At 49.0% G+C, this 19,993-nt stretch overlaps 1 protein-coding gene across 1 annotated transcript in view; it reads left to right on the top strand.

The window, feature by feature from the left end:
• The window catches only part of LOC131211163 (AF4/FMR2 family member lilli-like), a 92,555-nt gene extending 74,518 nt beyond the window's left edge, over window positions 1-18,037 (top strand). The window contains exon 2 of the mRNA XM_058204537.1: window positions 15,196-18,037. Within this exon, the coding sequence (XP_058060520.1) occupies window positions 15,196-17,313 (2,118 nt within the window). The 3' untranslated portion in view covers window positions 17,314-18,037. The remainder of the gene's footprint in view (window positions 1-15,195) is intronic.
• The last annotated feature ends 1,956 nt before the right edge of the window (window positions 18,038-19,993 follow it).

Raw genomic sequence — 19,993 nt, forward strand, 5'->3', positions numbered from 1 at the left:
TTGTTTTGAACTTCTCTCGGTATCGTGTTAATGTGCGTCCTTTTCCACTTCTCCATGCGGTCGAGGAGAGGATGTGTCTTCTGAAATTGGAGCTCTCTCTGCGTTGGGTTCTTGTTCTTTTCGGGTCCTTCCGCTTTCTGGTCATGGTTCACTTTCCAACGACCGGGGGGGTTTCTCTTCCTCGCGATGCGGAATGGATGTTCTTGGTTGAAGAATTAATTGGATAAATGAAGAAATTTATCTTTCCCCACGTCCGCCTCGAGCCTCGAGAATGCCGAATACAGCCAGACCCAGACCAGAGAGAGAGTGACTATTAATAAGTCGGGGGAATAGTTGGTGGTCAAGTTTTGGTGTTGTAAAACTGTCAGCGGCACAGCACCAGTCAGCCAGCGATCTGTGAACCCCTTCAAGGGGCATTGGACATAGAGCACCGGGTTGGCCACATTTTGTCACTCATTTCCTTACCAATTCTTGAGATGGTTATAAATTGGATCCACACATTTCTAACGAGTTACGCGCTCCATTTTCTTTGCAGGTATTTATCACAGACACAGCGCACGATCCTAATGGAGTCGATGTTTTAGCGAGTTTGCTGAAGAAATTCATTGATCCCCGTCCCAAAGCGCCTTCCTGCGTGAGTAGCCTGGGTTTACAACAACTACTCTCGGCGTAACGAAATACGAGCTGATACTAAGATTTGTATCCTTTGAGGAATTGAGGAACAGTCCAAAAGTTGTTAGTTGAGAGAGCGCCGGGGACCATAGAAACTCCACTTTGCAACAACAAGTATATGGCGATAGATTTGACGCGCAGTCTGGTCCCAGAACCACAAGTGCCCCGAGGTGTCTTAGGCAGGGCGCGCCACCACTGTTGAATATTGAATGTGATTTGAAAATTGATTGGAAATTTGCTAGCCTCGCCTTCCACTCTGGGCGCGAATCAATAGCCAGGAGAGAGCCGGTGCAGTTAAATTGGTCCGTCCTGATGCGCGGGTTCTCGGTTCTTGGTGGATTAGGTACTGGCTGGCTGGCTGGCTGGAGGTTCCGCGACCGCAGCAGCATATTGGTGTAGAGAGCCCAACGTTACTGTCGTCTGATGTTGTGCTACCGATATTGAATGATGAAGGGGCCCCCTCGGTCTGGGTCGATTCCTGCCCTTTTTCCTTGCTGTTGCACGAGGTGAGGAGGTCACTGGACAACTCGCGTAACGACCAGAGCCCGCATTGCTTCGAGGACGCGCGGTACTGCAATTTTCGATCCGCCGAGATCGGTTTCTTCAGGCCGCGTTGCCGGCCTGAGCAGAAAAAACGCGTAGCCCAACTACCAGCAGCAGCAGCATTGGCCCTTGGCCGCGGCCGCGCTTGCCCAACAGATATGATTGAGTAGCAGCACTTAAAAGCGGACAGATACCCGGTCGCTACTGCTGCTGCTGCTGCTGCTCTTCCACGGACGACGAGTTTTCCGCCGCGCCCGCGCGCCATTCACCGGCTACTACATTTTTTCGCGTTTCCATTAGTCACTTCTAACCTTGGTTGTTTCTATTTTTCCACCATTTTATTGCCACGTCGAGCAATGGACACCACGACGCCGGTGACGCCATTCGACCGGCCGCTGGACCAGGCGCTGTCTGGGGGCTCCCTCGCCAAACGAGCCAAGTTTTGCAATTCTGATAATAATCTGATCGATTTTGTGTGAAAATAATTCGCCATGGAGCAGCGGGCCCAACGCAGAGACCTGACCGGTGGCTCGACCGGGGGAGGGCTTGTGAAGACCAGAAGTACGAAATGATTGAAAATTAAATTTTCCCCATTTCCTTCGACCCCGCCGGACCCGGAGATGATATATTTGTTTCATCTACCGCCGACTGTTTTCTGTCTCTCCCTGTTTCTCTCGAGCGAGCGAGGAGGTCTTCATCTCCGGGGGACGACTTGGGGCGCCTGGTCCATATTGGTCCGGTTCTTTTTTGGTGTGCTGTCAGACTTGGGAACTGACAAAATCATTCGGGACGGCCTCGGCGGCGGCGGCACTCTCTAGAAGAAGTGACAGATCGGCATCGGGCAAGCGAAACAAAAAACGGCGGCGGCAAATTCTTCCCCACGCTCCTCCGGGGAGGAAGCAAAGTGAGTACGCGGCCGGGGGCCGGCGGCTCCCTGACAGTTGTAAGACCGCATAAAATTTGACACCATTTAGCCCTCGTCGTCGTCGTCGTCGTCGGCCACACCCGGTGGCTGGCGGGCGGGCGGGCGTGTTGGAAAAGCCCGAGGAAAACCCGGGAATGTCAAAAACTTTCAACTTTGAGTTTTTAATTGGAAATTAAAAACCAGTGAGAAATGTGCCATATGCCGCACGCCGGTCGGTGGCCGCCATTTTTTGCTGGGTCCTCCCTCACCATCCGTTGGGCTTTTTCGTAGAGTTGGGTATTTTTTTCTTCAAGTCCCCCCCCCCCCGGGCGATAGGTTCTGTAATGTTTCCATTTTCGACGTGTCCCAACCAGACGAAGGCAAGCCCGGTGGAAAAAGTTTTCCTTCAAACCACCACACTCGCCATCTTGCAACTGTGTTGTGTGTTGGGAACTCTATTGGGAACTGGTGAAGTTCTCGTACTTCCCAGGCGCGGCCGGTCAGGGCCAGTTCATGAACCCTACTGGCTCCTCCTCGACACAACAATCGAGTTCGAAACCGACCTCTTGCGCGCGACCCACGGGGGGACTGTGAAGTTTTTGGAGAAAAGTTTTGTTGGTCCAAATTGACACCAGTCCAATCGATGTTTCTCCGTTCGGTAATCAAGTTCCAATCAAGCACTCCTCAAAACCCGTCAAGTCGTTGGCTGCGGGCGCATGCAAATTAGGTGTGCACAGAAGGAGCTTCCAGCGGGGAGTAGTTGACCACAAAGGAGGTCCAGCCCAGCCGGACGTGGGGGAATGACTGGTAGCAATGTGTCGATCCGATGACCCAACGCCCTGTGTTTTATCAATGGACACGACGCTCTTTTGGTTGCTCCAGTTTTTCCTGTCAGCGATGATAAGAGGGCATGTAATTTACGGTTCCACAGACAGAGAGGTTAGATTGCCCGGTGGTCCACACAGTCTACTAATGGAACTTCTTCTTGCCTGTTCAGCTCTAGATGCTTTCCCATCACATGGCCCCCCTCATGTGGTTCCACCACAATTGGATTGGTCCCCGATAATTAGACGACGTAGACGGCGAGAGGGCGAGAGATCTCCAAACGAGTCCTGATTGAGGGCCGACGGTACGCAGTTGACGTTACACCTGAAAGCCGCATCGCGGCTTCAAATAGGCCTTCCGATAGCACCGCCGCAAGCTCTGTACGATTCCTACGAATTACGGATCTTCTTTCGCGCGCCCGCGCTGGTCCTTGTCGGCCGCTGTGTGGTAGCAATTGGCCGTCCAATCGTTCGTTAAAAACAATTAACACAGCCGTCCATTCGAAAAGCCGGCTGCAATTTCATTCGAAGCGACTCGCTCTACACACAGTCCTCCGGTCACAGTCCGGTGTGGACGCGGCTGCTGTGTAACAACCTCATCAGGAAACTAATCGACCGTTGAAAGAGGTTTAATGAGTTTTATCACCCGGCTCTCTGGCTCTGTGCCCCCTGTGGATGGTCACGGAGGCTCGTGGGGGTGCAGCAGCAGGCGAAACGTGTTCAGGAGGGGGCCCGGGTACGTCCCGTCTCCGTATCCTGTCCCGAACAGGAGATTATTGATCCATTGCCGACGGCGCTCCATCTCGGTCGCTTATCAAAACCCGATCGAAATTATAAGGATTACACAGAAGTCATTTTCTCTAGCCTAGCCGCCGCGCCCGTCGTTGTCCTTTACACCGTGCTCCTCTCCGGTTAGACGTTGACGAGGCGATGCTTCTGATGGTCCTCCAGAGGGGTCCATCCAGGTCTGTGCCTGCCTGCCTGGTGTAGTGGTAATTTATATCCATTCGATTCGTTCCCATTTTTTTTTTGGAGTGTGCTGTCTCAACAGCGTACTCTCCGGCGGACATCATCAGGAGTGTCCGGCGGAGCGCTCCGGAGACCATCCGGCATCAAACCGAACGGGGCTCGTCGCGGGACCAATAATTAAAATCCAGAGCCACTTGAGTGGCTGCTGCCGTGCCGACGATCGATTGATGATCGATTTCTCGGGCACGGGGTAGAGAGAGAGCGAGGGGTTGGTGTTCATCTCCTGCAGGCTAGCCCAGGAATGCAGTCGGTAGGACTCGGACGACGCGGTGCTGCTGCCTGCAATTGACATTGAGCTAATTATTATCTTCGCCGCCTGCCCGTTAGTTCTCGGTGTAACCGTGACACGGCACGGTGGCGTCTTCGTGCGCTCGTCACGGGGGGCGGTTGTTGTCCTCCGTTTTGTACCTTTTCCGGTGGACGGGGGATCCAGGGGCTCCGTCCTCCGCTTCTGGCCGCCAGCAGAGAGGATCCTCCTTTGCTTAACTGTGGGCGATGTTTGACGATTGCAATTATAATCCTGTCGGTGTCGGATTATAACGAATGTGTATCGAACACAGCTCTAGAGCTCCCGGCTCGAAGCCGCCGGATTCACTTTCAGACCAACGACCACCGACCAACGCCTGCCGAGGGTTGCCTTACATAAGCCATAACCCCTTTTTGCCATCAATCAGACTTGTTGTTCCTGCGCTTGAAGCCGCCAACGCCGCGCGCGTAAGACACTTGGCGTCCGAAGGCGGGCGGAATGATGCTGCTGCTGCGGGAGTTGGGTTTCAAGCCGCGTAGACGTAGTCCGTGGCTTTTTGAGCAGCGCACAGTGGGTTCGTACGCTGGGCAATTTCATTTTGAGCATCATTTTGTTATTTTAATTTCCTGTACCATTTTCTATACTTTCTGGTTTGCCTTAAATCCTAACTTTGTGATCCATCGATGGGAGATCCTCAACAATATCTGTCCGATGGTGTCCGTACTATTACGTTGGATTTGTTTTGTTTTTCATGTATTATAGAGATTTTGAGTAGTATACTCATTCGTTTCTTTTATATACTAGCTTAGCTATAATTAAAATTAATTAATTCTAATTATATTTTATACTATTTTATTTCTATTTATATAGTGTGATATGATAATATGATATAGGGATATAGAGGATCAGATATGATATGATATTGTGTTGTGTTCTTAATCTAGCTTTTCCGTTCCAATCCAGTTGAGTCGAAAGTTTTTTTTTTATAATGTTCGATTCTCTTACTCGGTCGTTCTCCGGTAGATTTGTGGGCATTTTTCCCAGGTCCCCTTGAAGATTATAACCAGAAAGGAAATCGAGTTGTGAAATGCTAGTCTATGATTTGATAAATTTTTAATATTTTTGAATAGGATTAAAGCGGAAGTAAGTGGAAAACTAGTTTATTTTAATTAAACCTAGTAAAATAAGTTAGGATATAAGTCAATATAGTATAATGTGATGTAGTCTAATATGTAGTATGAGGTATGTAGTATGAGTTGGTATGATAGTGTGATAATGAGATATAGAGAAAAGAATAAGGTATTATTACTTTGGATGTAAACGGTTTTAGACGGAGATAGCTCCACTGTGCGTACTGGAGAGTGAGTGGTGTGATTTAGCGTCGCGGTTTGGCCACTACACTTGGACCTGTGAGAGAGGACGCCTCGACGAGGCCCACTTCAGCGAAGTTACATGGCCCATGGAAATCATGTGTTTATTGCACACATTCACACACTTGAGCCGGAGTTTCGTTCCCACTTGAGGGTGCCAATCGACGGGGACGAGATCCAATCGACGAATCGACTACTCTGTAGCGCCAAGGAGGGTGTAACAAGTCTAGACAGAGACCGAGCTGAGGGGGCGCCAGAGCGATATGAGGAACTGTCTATGGTTAATTTCGAGTCAAGAATTTGGAAACAAGTTTTGTTTTGATCGGTCACAAATTCTTGGGCCGATAAGGCACGATAGACGTGTGGGTCTAGAAATGTCCAGCGTGTATACTACTTTAGGGCAGTTTTTTTAGATTCCAATCTTAATTGAATGGTTTCATTTGAGTATCAACTGTAACGATGCCGGATACGAACTTCTATGAATTTTCATCAAATTGGGCCCTCTTATAATAAGCGGCACCTATTGTGTGGGGGTTTCTCGTCCCGGCCGAGGTCTGCCGCAACCGGTCGATCGAACGGGTAATGTCCCAACGACTTTACGTAACTACTGTCCCGTGTCGCGCGGGTGTGCATTAGAAGGCCCCCGGGTACGATGCACAAAATACTGACCACTGACTGGCTGGCGCAGTGCATGCCGGCCGCCGCCACCACCACCACAAGGTGGTAAATGGTTTCGAAAATGGACTACTAATGAGTGCGCGGGCCAATAAAATCCGAGCACAGCCGAGTCCCGTCCCGTTCTTCGTCACACAACCATCAATCATAAAATATGGTCTCCAGCGCTCCAGTAGTTTTCCGGCCGACAAAAGGCCGACCTGAGCGCGCACCCATCAGCTACCGGTCGATACCTGGGCTGACATTTAATTAATTTCCTTTACAACGAACGAGAAGCATCAGTGGAGCATGATGCAGAGAGAGGGATCATAAGACGATCGAGCGCGCACGTGCGCTCTCCGTGGGCTTTCTGCGGTCAAAACGCGGCTGCGGTCGCCACTAATTGAGATACACTGGTGGTGGCTAGACCTGGCCCTCTAGAGTAGTGTCCGGAGGGAGAGTCGGAGCGCCCGGACTCCGGATTGATTAGCGTGCGCGGAAGGCTCTGGTGTTGGTCGGTCGTCGGTAACTCGGAGTGTCACCACCAGGAGGGCGCACACCAAGGACACACAGTCCGTGTGTTCCCGAAGCCTTCGCCGATTGATTGTCAACTCATGGCGCCCTCCTAATGCATTGTCCCGATAACGATCGCGCCAGGGTATGCATTCCGATGGTGACAAAATAAAAGTGAAGCCTTTGTGAAAGGGAACGTGCGCGGGGTACGGTGGTGGCCCCGATGTCGGGCAAAAACATCGAATGCATAGAAAATGCTGGAAAACGGAACATAGGGCCGGCCGTTGTTAGGACCGCGCCGGTAGCATAATATCATTAGGCAGGCCGTTGTGGCAGGCCCCTCGAGGTCCACCTTCCTCCCTCGGTCGGTTCCCGCACTTCTAATGCACTCCGAAGGGCGCGCGCTTATGGTTCGGAGCCTCCAGCGACGTTTCAGGTTCGCGATTTGACCTTCGCCGCGGTCCGTGTGTCATCTCAAGCGAACTGGCGGTGCTCTCTGTTTGCAACAATCTACCACATTCTAGGTGCGCGCGGCGGCGTCGGCGGCAACTGGCTCTTGATGTTGCGCGCTCTCCACAGACACGCTGGAAAAGGAGATCGAACACAGCACACAAAAGCGCGTCATTTTCCCACCATAACCAGCCATCCGTGACACGTACGCTGCCTGGCCTGGCGGCAAGATGAATAATAATAGGCTGAACCCTGAGTCCATCACCCTTCCAGGGGAGCTTCGTGGAGGGTCCCCAATTCTCGGCCAGATCTTAGTTGGATGCCTTTTTCTGAAGATTTGAATACGTGGGCTGTTTAAAAAATTTAGCGACTTTTGAGATTAAAAAGAAAATATTCTAGTCTAGTCAGAACTCTTCAAAAACAGAAAACATCACAACTCTTCAGAACTCGTCAAAATTCCCACAATTTTTTGAATAGCCCTCGTTCATCAATGTAATTGACAATGGCGATGGCAAACTCATGAGGTGCATTGAAAAGCTGAATTCTTCGTGCGCCTTTTCGAGAGACATTTGAAGAGGTCCACATCCGTTGTGGTCGCTCCACGTCAATCAAGATTCCGAAGAAGACAACACCCTCCAATCGTCTCGATTGTCTCTGCCACAATATCTGGGGTCTGGCGGCTTCGCTAATTTACCAAAGCGAACAACTAATGCAACAGAAACTTTTTGGCTCACGTTAGAGACCGATTCTTTTGAGGGTAGAACGGCAGGGTCTTGATTGCGTGACTTAAGCCCCCTCACTAGTTCGGTTGTGCGCTACAGCGTTTAATTCTGCGTCAAAATTGCGTGACATGCCTGGGCATCGTCGGAACCTAATATTCCGACGGAGGTCTTGGGACGCACGCACCGTGCTTTCTAAAACTGAACCAAAACTGCGTTGATGCGCGCAGCAGTGGTCCAAAATGACGGTTTTGAGTTCCGGCGGAGTCTCTTCATCTTCCGTTCAAAACGGCCACAGTACAAATTGGGTCTTTTTGAAGCATTATTGCGTGTGCAAATGACAAATGATCGCTTTTCAACATGTCCCGTGCCGTTAGTAACGTGTTCCTCCGTGTTTTAAGAAGGGCATAAAAAGTCTTGTCTTTTTTTCGGCTTCCCTGGAGCTGTCGGTTGGTTTCCTTATCAATCCTATTTATCATTTCCACAACTACTTCTCTCGCATCGAGGAAATGGCGGGCCAATACCCACAGGCGGCGCACAGGATGTTATGGGCCTTCCGAGGAGGACGACGTCCATTGTGTTGCATGTGTCCCACTTTTATCAAACACACCACGCCGGCGTCGTCGTCGTCGTCGTCGTCCGCGGGACCCATTTTTGACGTACGATCGTAAAAATTGAATTTATGACTTCGCATGTTTCACACTAATTATAACAATCAGTGTGTCCGTCCGAAAGGTCAAACAAAGGTGTGGGGATGGAGCCGCCACCCCACAGCCGGAAGTGGGGAACCATCTTCTTCGTCCTTCCGGGTGCGGTTCGTTCTGGGTTTCCGGTGTCATCATCGGACTGGGAATTGGGCGCACGCAGGATCACGCCAGGGTTCAGTGTGGAGAACGCGACTCGACGAACCTCGTCGTCGTGTGACTCGTGACGTGATAAAAAGAGGCGTCCTTAATGGACAATTACGAGCATTATTAATAGGCGATGTTGCCGCGGCGACACGGCGAATAACGGAATAGATTTACGAGCAGCGTCGCCGTCGCCGTCGCCGCCGGTGTTGTCTTGTGGGCGTAGATAATCGATGCAGACCCCAGTATGCGTGTGTTGAAATTGTATTTTTTCTATTATCATAAAACGTGCTGGGGTTCTAATAAGAGGGTGTGTGCTCGCGGACGTAAGGACGTTAGTGTCCACTTAGTCCACTGGTTCGTAGTTGAGCGCAGTGTTCTTGACAGTCGAACTACTAGAGGAACAACCAGCACCAATGATAAATACACCGAACTGAGCTGCCGAATCATCGACCGGCGACCTTACTGCAATCGCCACACATTGGAACTCTCCCCGTAGGCCTCGACCAATCAGTGTCAAACTTTGTCCACCATAATTTTGTCACTGTTGTTTACGAGCGCGCGGTGTCTGAACTGAGCTCTCAGACCTTACGATAGCCGCCAAACTTCGAACTTTCCATCTCATTAACAGCCGTCAAGACACGGCCCCGTGGTGTGGCCCATACTTCTCGAGGTAGTGTAATATTTTTCGATATAATTAACAGTGGGTCTGCCGTGTGCCAATCGCTGCCCTTCTTTCAGTATGTCTCTCTCATCGCTCATCGATGCGAGAGGCGATGCTGCTACGTACGGCCCCGACGTCCGAATGCCATTCTTCTCGGAGTTGCTTTTTCGAGGGTGTCACCCGGTTTCGAATGTTTCGATCGTAAATTTTACCACTTGCTTTACGACCATAATCACATCATTAGGCGCACGCTGCATTGAAATTGCGGACAAGTCGTGCGAGGCTGGGCTTAAGGTTGTCGGATCACTCGCTGTTGACTGGCCGTGCCCCTTCCTTAAGGTGTTGGAGAGAGTAAAGAAAACCCCGCTTGCTCCAAGAACTAAAACCCAAAACTAGTAGACGCCAACATCTGGTTGACAGAATTTGTGTCGAACAGAGTCGAAGCTTAGTTGTATCTGTTTACTCGACGAAAAATCTCCCCGACTGGGCGCCTGGCCTGTTTAACGGGAAGCGTCATCTTCATCGTTTATTATGATAAATGTCAAATTATGTGATTTTCTTTTCCGGCCAGAATTTTACGTCCACACGTTGGCGGAGGCCCCTCCGCGCGGTTAGTGATGTCGTTTTATGATTTTTTAATGGTTTTCATGTGTTTTTCCCAAGCCGGGTCCACACGCGGTCTCCAAGTATAACCATTCCAGCCGGGGGCCCCGTCACTTGTGTGATGTGGTGGACTTTTTTGTGAAGTACATTTTCTCCTGTGCACAACAAAAAAAAACGCCTTCCGTTTATCGCGCGCCCAGGTTGGACGATAATTTACCAGCAAACGTAATCACTGGGCCTCTCTCTCCGACCCGCCGCGACCGTTCATCATCAACGGTCACGCTGTAGGTTTTTGTGTTGTTGCTAAACCCTAGGACCCTAGGAGGTCTGGGGAAAAACTGTTGACTCCCTAACTTCGAACCGAACCCGGTCGAGTTGCTGCTGCGGTCTCCTCCTGGAACGTCTCCAACGGCGCAATCTGGGTCGTAGATGTAACTCGTCGGGAGAGGCTTTTGATTGATTTCACAGGCCGGGCGTCGTAAATTAATTAATTTCGACTTTCACCCGACCAAATCTCATCACATTTCGACGACCCGTTTGTATGTCTTTTTTTTTTTTACACAGCCCTCAACCACCTTTAAAAGGCCTGTTTCTGTCGATTCCGGTTTCCCATCGGCGGTGTAATTAGGTGACCCGTAGGACCGTGAAATTGAAGACATTTAATGTGTTCTAATTTAATTTGTCAGCGCGCGCACAAAAGTAACTCTTCCGAATGGGTCCGCGACCCCGAAACCATGCTGGCGAATGCCCGTTCTGTCGTTTAAATTCTTCAGCTTTCCATTAATTTCGTCGAATCCAAGGGTCGTTCATCAGGGAAACATTCACCCACTAGTTGTGTATTTTGTTCGGCTCCGTTTTTCCTGCGGTCGTGACTTTCAACTTTGAGCCTGCGTCAGAGGCCCATTTTCCGGGGAAGACTCTGTATGCTCAACGCCCAAGATACCCAGTGCCCCAGTGTGGCGCCGGAAGATGCAGGCGCTATTCGGACGATCCCTTATGTTGTTGCCGGGGAGGAGGTAGAGAAGCGAGAAAGGTGAATCCGAGAAAAACGGGGCAAAAGTTAAATAACAGAATAAACAACTTAGTCACATTTCGGTGGGCGCGCACATCCACAACATCTCGACGGTGGTGGTGGGCACACTTCACGTTTTTTCAGTCTAATTGCGCCTAACGATGATCGATTGTGATTATCCCCACCGTCGGAAAGGGTCACAGCGGCCGCCGCCGCCGGCCCCATAGATGAGAATAGATGAAGGTACAATAAGTAGTCGTTAGGGTTTTTTCTTGCTCTGGTGGTGGTGTGTCTAGCATTATCTCTGTCTCTTTGAATTATTTTTCTTCGCGCTTTGGAGGAAGGAATTTTCGCCCCCCATCATCTACTAATCTGATAATCCGCAATAGAGCAGCACCAAATACTGATTGTTGAACAGCATTGGTGTCGGGGTAATTTTTAGGCCCCGACTGGCCTCAACTTTTCAACGTAGTCGACCTAATCGTGTGTCCATCTCTGGCCAACGCCTGTGCCTGGTGAAAATGGTCTTTTGAAGGGGGCGATGTTGAGTGTGAATGAAAAATATTCGATTCCGCCTGGCGAAGAAGAAATATGGTTGTCATTATGTCATTATTTGTAGTTACCAGTCATTTACTGGCATTTATCTGGAAAAACTGTCGAAGCACGTTGAAACCATTAAACTTTCGTAAAATTATTCTCCTAACGGTTTGTCGATTTTTATTTATAATTATAAGTTCATGAGACATTGGATAAAATCAATTCCGAAATGTATGCTCTATCTGTGACTTACTGCAATTTTTAATAAAAACTCCATTCCCCACATCCACTTGCCATATGCGCGAGAAACGGTCTTTCACCCCAACTCTGGCCGCTGGCCTCATGGCGGATTCTTCGGATTCGATCATCAATGTTAAACCATGTGGAAATCATAATCGCCGCATGATCTGTGTTATTTATTGCCCACCGACGCCTAGCAGAGTGAAAACGTTATGGGGGGCTTGTTAGTTCTGAGCAGAGTTTTATTTTCGTTTGGCACCAATTTCTGGACCTTCCTTGCTGTGGTCAGAGGGCGGCTGGTTTTTCGAAAGGCGAATTTTCGATCGATCCGTGTATCTCTGGTGGGGGGGATCAGGACAAAAGTTTAAGGACCGCTGGCCGCCACATGCATTCATATTCATAGAGCTCTCTGTGGCGACGATATTAAGGCACTTGTTGACCGTTTTATGGCAACCGTCGGGTTCGGTCTGTGCCGGGCCGTTTGCTTTTGAATTGTTCTTTAGCATTTTCCAACAAGTTGACCGAGAGCGAACCGCAGGGGACGGAGCCGCATAAAAAGGCCAAATAATGAAGAAATTCGTTTTGCCCGTTTCCGTGTTCCGTTTGGAAAAGCTTTCCTTTCGAGTATCGTTTTGCGTTTCATTTTTTCGCGTGCCCGTCCCTTTGTGTGTCGGTTAGGCTTTAACAATCAATTACCAACCCAACCAGGACTTTTTTAAGGACCCTTGAATGGCGTAGCCATCTAGCGGCGAAAAATTAAGATATAATTCGATTAGTATGTACTTTAGTGTGCCGCGTCCGAGAAAAAGCTGATCTGGCGAAGTAATTAACAAGAGGCAAACGCGGGGGGCGTCCTGGTAAAGTTTTCAATTACTTCTATACCCAAATTAACTCCATTTCCCGGCCCTGCTTTGCCCTAGTACTTTTGCCGATTTTTACAGTTTGTTAAGGATGTTGAGGAAAAGAAAACCACACACCAAATTAAACAAGCGCCAAAAACTTTGGCTACTTCGGGCTTCCCACGAGCCCATTTCTGTTATTTCTGATGAAAAAGTAAATTGTTTAATTGATCAGCGGTCAGGTTTTCCGGTGGTTGTTTCGGTAGGAATTTTTTTGTGCTTTGAATATACACTATGTTTTTGCTTTGCTTTGTGTTGTACTCCATCATGCTCCTTGGTAAAGTATGAAGTGCCTTAACAATTGCGTGTACTTTAGATGAGGATGGCGAAAAATGGTTTTTTAACTTCTAAAATGACTTACATCGCCGTTAGTGAACTGATCCTTTCGTTTTGTCTAAACAAACTTGGGGATTGGAAATAACCATCATGAAGTAACGAAAAGAAGTGCTCAAAATAAAGGAAACTCAAATTTTCTCATGAATAAGCACATAAAATTAGTTGGAGTAAAAAATGTTACTGAGACTTGATTAATGAACAAAATAATAGCAAAAAAGGCCCATTTTGTTGTGTTGGGTGGCCACAAGGTTAGCATCGATTGATAATTTCGAATAGACTATTTTTATTACTTGCTTGTTTCCGTGTTGTTGTGCACTGTTCAGTAAAGGCATTTATTCATTTATTAATCCTCTTTCCTTGAATATATCAGTGGAGCCGCCAAAAGAACTGCGCGAAAGTGCATCGACTGTATAGAAATGGCATAAGCGATAAACAACACATCGGGCAAGGCCTAGGTCAGAAAGGAGCCGTAGTTCTCTCGCTCTATGAGTCTGAAATGTAAAGTTTAAAGTCGAAAGCGATCTGGGAGACCGCGCTTTGCGTACGGCAACGACGAAGACGCGATTTAGAGCGATAGACTCCGTTTGGGTCCCCGACGGCGGGGGGCGCGATGAGCCGCGTGCTGCAATGGGCCACGGAACAGGTCTCGACTTATACGGGCATCCGAAGGACGCTCACGTACCTAGGCACAGGGTACCTTCACCGCCACCGCTGCCGCCTAGTGTCACGCTCGTTAGAGCAGCGTGCACCACACGTCAGTTTACGAGTTTTACCGCCCAGATGCCGGTGGTCGTGGTTCGCCGGCGGATGGAGGAGGCATCATCGGGTGGCAGGATTCATTGGCGGATAGGCAGGCAGACGGCCACTTCCTTGTCGGGGGAGCTAAATACCGCGCACGCATTTGGCGGCCACACTGCAACTGTTGCAGCTGCGCGCACGGGTGCGATTACGGTCGCGATTTATGCATTCTTATAAGTGCACTCCTCGCCGCACGATGAAGCCAAGGGTGCCTGGAGTGCAATGGTGACAGTACGGTGGATGTGGATGTTTGCGTTACGAGGTTAATCACGGAAATTGAAAGCTAAGATTGGACCCGGGTTTAATTCTAAGACTTGATTAATCAAATCCATCCATGTTATAATGGTCTTGATTCTAGTTGTGCTTTCCACTCGTCCTTATCCTTAGTGTCACTGTCCTCTTCGTATATTTTGTAGTAACTAAATTAAAGTAAGAACGAAAGTGAAAACAAGCATACAATTTAAAAAATGCAAAATTTATTACTGTCGCCGAGAGTTTGGAACCAACACCAGAGAAGGGTTTTTTTGTCCTTTGTCGTGGGCTATTTTTTAGTTCTGATGTCCGTTGACGATGGACGCGCTGTGTTTTAATTCGCAACCAGAACATGGATCAGCAAAAACCAGCCCGAAGGTCCATGTTCAGTATTATAAAATTATACGCACGAATGCCAGGGGACCATCAGAGGACCGTCGAAATTATTATGCTTTCGTCGCTGGTCGTCCACGTCGTCCACCATTTGACAGTCGAAAGGGTTACAGAAGGGCGTGGATCGCTATTTCGGTGGTGACCATATTTTTTTTTTTATTGAAGCCATGCATTTCAATCACCCATAGGTTACCGCCGCTGGCAAGGAGCTGAAAAAAGGGATGTGTGTATAATTTCATTACGCTAACAGCCCTGGCTGGATTCGAAGCTGAGCAGACTTTTCTTGACCCGGCGGCGAAAAACAAACGGAGTTGTTTTTGGGTTTCTCCCGGCGCGCTTACAGATGAATTAAAATTGGTTCGTCCGGCCGAAAAAAAAAATACACACGTTTGGGAACGGAGTCTGTCCTAGAGTCAGAATGAAAGTTGAGTGGCCCGTGTAATGTAAACATAATAAAACCTCAACCCTCTGGGCCTCTCCAATGCGACGTTTGTGAAACATTTTCCCGTAAAGCAGCGTGTATCCCTACGCAAGGAAAAAGTTGTTTTAGAACTTACGGTTTTTCTGTTGTTGAACCCCGAGACTCAGGGACTATAGAAATGAAGTATAGAAAATGAAAAAATAAATTAATATAATGTCGTGATCGTTCTAATCAATTTATGTCTGATTTCTCCTCTTTTCTCCGTAGACGAAAAAACACAGCCCCGGTCATATCAAGCGACCGATGAATCCGTTTATGGTGTGGAGCCAGATCGAGAGGCGCAAGATTTGCGAGGTTACGCCAGACATGCACAATGCGGTCATATCGAAGAACCTGGGTCAGCGATGGAAACAGCTAAGTCCCGAGGAGCGCCAACCGTTCATCGACGAAGCGGAACGCCTCCGTCAGCTGCATACGCGCGAATACCCGAACTACAAGTACCGTCCAAAGAAGAAGCAGGTCAAGGCAGGCACCACCACCCACAAGAATAACAGTAGCGGCAGTAGCAGCTCGTCCCCGTCCTCGGCGACAACCGGCGGCTCGCCGGAATCTGTTTCTTCGCCTGTCAGCTGTTCCTCGCTGTCCTCGTCATCGTCCATCACGTGCTCGCCTTCGACGGGAAAGTCGTCGCCAAGCGTTAAGCGCAACCGCAGCGGGAAGATCTCGAAGAGCCACTCGGCGGCAGCCACCGGCGGTAGCGGTGGCCTGTCCAAGTCCAAGAAGGCCATCATTATCCACGAGATCGGCCAGCAAACGATGGCGGCGGTGGCGACGGCCGCTACAGTAACGACGCACGCCGCCCAAGGCGAGCAACAGGACTGTCTGTCCTTCACGACCTCGAAGCTGCTGCCGAACTCGCCCGAGAGTGCCACCCAGTACGACGATCGGTCGCTCATATCGCCTGAACCGAACTTTGGACCCTACGATACCCCATCCATCTTCTCGAGCGATCTGTTCGACGAGAGCAAGGATTTCGATCAGGACAGCGGAAAAGCCTACCTCCGTTACGTTGATCGCGTCACGGACCTCAACGCAACGATGGACATTAGCACTGGTGGTGGCGGCGGCGGCGGCGGTAGAGAAGCCACTCCCTGCCAGAGCAGTCCCCATCCGGATCTGAGTCAGCTGGTGGTGGACCACAGCAGCAACCACCAGAGCTGCGCTAGTCCGAACCTCCTCCAGCAACAACATCCCATGCTTCACAACAACAACAACAACAACAGTCTTCACGTGAACAATAATCACCTTCACCAGCACCACCAACAGCAGCACCAGCAGCAGCAGCATGGCGACGAATCGGATGTCAAGCCGCTGCTTTTCGGTTGCCAGCAAACCTCAAAGTCCTTGTACGCCGTCGACAACGACGTGGACTGCGTCAAGGCGGAGAAGTATTTTGATGAGGATGACTGTCAAAGCGAACAGTTCGGGGCTAGCATTCTGGAGGACAGTTGTCTGGACGTGCCCGGCATCAACAGAATGGACGTATCGCTGGACCTGGGCGGTCAGAGCGGGAACTCTAACACTGGCGGTGCCAACGGCGAGTGCTTTAACGAAGGGGTCGTCTACGACGGTCAGTTCACACTTACCGTGCATCAGCAGCAGCAGCAACAGCAGACGCAGCAGTATCAACCGCATAACCAATACCAGCAGCAGCAGCAGCTTCCACACCAAGATCATCACATGGCGGAGGGCAGCAATTTGCTGGCGGGCAATCTGGGCGCACTAGCGAGCTTTAAAGAAATTACCAACGGTCAGCAGTGTCAGCCACACCTGCAGCAGCAGTTACTTCAGTCGTATCAACTGCTGCCGGGGGATGTGTCTGTAAAGAATCTGCTGTGGACCAGCAGTCTTCGCCAGCAGGAACACCAAACGCAGCTGCACCAGCAGCAGCAACAGCAGCAACAGCAACAGCAGCAGCCACAGCAGCAGCTACACCACCATCATCAGCAACAGCAGCAGTGCCTCACGGGGGTTGTACCCCTCGCCGATAGTATGAGTCAGCTATCGCCTCTTAGCAGCGCCTCCGGCTCCAGCCTCGTCTCGGTACCCAACTGTCAACCCTCGCCGGTCGGTAGTCCCGTGGACGGTTTCACTGCGTCGGCCGTCGGTGTGGTCCTGGGCGACTGCAACATGGACGGCAGTAGTCAGCCCTCCGACAACAACCTGTCCATACTGGAGGATATGCTCAGCCAGTCACACATGGACTACTCGTTCGAGGGGCTTGAAACGGCGTCGTCATCGAGCGGTTCGCACCTCGAGTTCCTTGCCGATGATAGTAAAATCTTCTTAAACGACCCGAACAATCTGATCGGGTTCAACGTGTAGAGTAAGGCCCCGGCGCGCGTGCGAAGTCTACGGCGGCGGGATGCTACAATTACTAGGTTTAAACTCTATTTCCCAACCCAACTCATGGAACTGGCGGGGTGAGCGAACCTTTCCTCTTCATCCCTGTTTTCAAACAAGTAACAAGTGAAGCCCTCTATTTTTCCATACCAAAATTATCCTACAATCTATCCACATGTACCATTAACATTAACCACTGCAACACACTACTGCATACATTGAACATATTGAAAACTTTCAAACCAGAAACAAGTAAGGCCATTTGTTTCACAACAAGAAAACTCTTCTAAAACACGGCTACCAAACAGAGAGAGGGGAGGGATGATTAAAAAAATTAAGTGCTTTATCAATTGCGGTGTGTGCATGGTTCCCTTGAAAGCGAGAACGAGAGAGAGAAAGTGAGAATGAAAGAGTGAGTGAGAACGTGAAACAGAAGATCCGAGGAAGCGGTCACCGGACGGGTAATGTTGGAGCTGAAGGGATTGTCCGATGGTGACCGATTCATACACACCCTAGCCCCTAAGATATAGAATACTAAAGATGAATTCAGGAATAAACGTGAACCCGAGTGTAAAGCTGTGTGACTAAGAGAATGCGTCAGAAAGGGGTTATAAAACGAAGCAGAAAAAACCGAGTGGCGTATGATGTGCTGTTTACAAAGCAAAATAAATCGTAAATTTACAAAAGTGAAGAGAATACACACAAAAGCGACTTAGAGCTTAAACACATAGGTGAACGGGCAGAAAGAACGGTTTGCTTTCACGGGCACACAGCAGCGCAAAGTCAGAGTTGTTGATGCGAAGCTGAAAAGGAAGCAAAATAAGGTATCGTAACAGCGAACTGTGGCCGGTGGCTATCGCTGAGGATGACGAATGTTTCCGAATATGTCACTGCCGGGAGTATGGGCAATCGAACAGAGGATCAGCAGAATCGTGCGTGCAACTCTGATCTTATTTTACCCCCTGTTGCAAAGATTTGGGTGGACATTTTTTGGTCAGATCCCCGTCGTGGATGTCTGGACTGAGGCCACCGAACGGGGGGGGTTTGCATGCTAGTCCTAATTTGCGCAAGTGTCTTGCGAATGGGGATCCTTTGGACTCCTTTTTTAATCGCCTGTCGCCCCTTACCTGACGCTGCTAGATCAACCTGAATTGTCGGATTCGATCTCGTTCCTTTATCCTGAGATTCTGGTTGGCACAGTAGTGGAGGCGATTCGTTGGAGAAGAACTATGATGAATTATGTCGAGATGTTGAACCTATGGTTTTAGGATATTGTTTTCGGTACCGTATTTTGAGTCACCAGTCGCGTTTTGTACGCTTGAATAACTTTCTTTACCCCCTTTAAACTATGCCATACCATGCTCCGTTCATGTGGTAATTTGTCCATTGGGCACGACAGGATCAACACTCTTTCCGATGGTTTAGCTGGCTCATAGCCTAACGTTTGCTCTTACACCGAGGAATTTGGCCAGAAATTGCATTGCAGCAAAAGTACGTAAGTTCTCCTAGACGCCATCAAAATCAACTTTCGTCGAACTTCCTCGACAAAGTTTCGTCTGCTCTGAAACTCTTCAAAGTTTATGCTTTTCCTTTAAGCGTTAGTATGACGTACTAAACTACCAAACAATTTCGTTATCTACTTTGCCTTTTATTACTGGAAATGCTTTTCAAGCATGTTGGTAATTATATGTGTTCATGTTAAAATCTGTGAACGAATCTGAAAACTTTCTAAGCAAATAGAGTGGTTTGCGTCACCTCTGAAACCCTTGACAGCAGTGTACTGCCTTTTTACTGAATGAAACCTCTATGGCATGTGAGAACTATCTTGAGCAACGATTGGTCGTGGAAGTTTCTTCACCTTAGCCATCGATCGTGGACGTCAGGAGATTGTGCAAACGCCTGTGACCTTGACCATCGCGGAACGTGCATGTATATGGCCGGTAGTACTAAGTATAGAATCTAGTTGTTGATGTTACACATTGCGTTATATTGTACTGTATATTGATTTACCTTTCGATATCTCCGTTTCACTATGTTCCGACTGCGTTGAGTCATACACAGAAATGGATCCCACAGAGTGATTTCAATAGCGCTCCGAGAGACAGTGCTTGAGCACTATTTCTTTGTTGAGATCTTGCTATCTATACTTTACTATCTTCCAAAATTCTGTAGCTATCACTTACGACGAGTGTTGCAGCGAGGGTGAACAGTGTTTCCGGAGCATCGGATCTGTAGATATGAAAAATAACGAAAATAAGCTGAATATGTGATTTACGTAACGGTTAAGAGCAAAAAGGCAAGCATACTTGTAAGCATGCTGGAAAACCACGCAACAAATTGTGGCAGGCATAAAATATTCTGTATATTGTAGTCTGTAAGCTACTAGCTTAGCCGTTAAGTGAAGTTGATTGTAATCTGTCTTGCGATGCATATTGAAAACAGCATTAGCCAAGGCAACAAAACTATCCTCTGTAGGTCTTATCCATTGCCAACGACGGAGCATCGCTGGTCCATTTGGCTTCACTACCGACACATTTCGAAAACACCATCGCATTGAGTACACGCAGTTGTATCCCTCGAAAGCGTCCAACAAATGAAAACAACATGAGTAATTTTGAGCATGTTTTTTAAACATTTCCGGGTTTTAGATGGCCCAGTTTCT

This window comes from Anopheles bellator, chromosome 1 (genome assembly GCF_943735745.2).
Source record: "Anopheles bellator chromosome 1, idAnoBellAS_SP24_06.2, whole genome shotgun sequence".
Taxonomy (NCBI): domain Eukaryota; kingdom Metazoa; phylum Arthropoda; class Insecta; order Diptera; family Culicidae; genus Anopheles; species Anopheles bellator.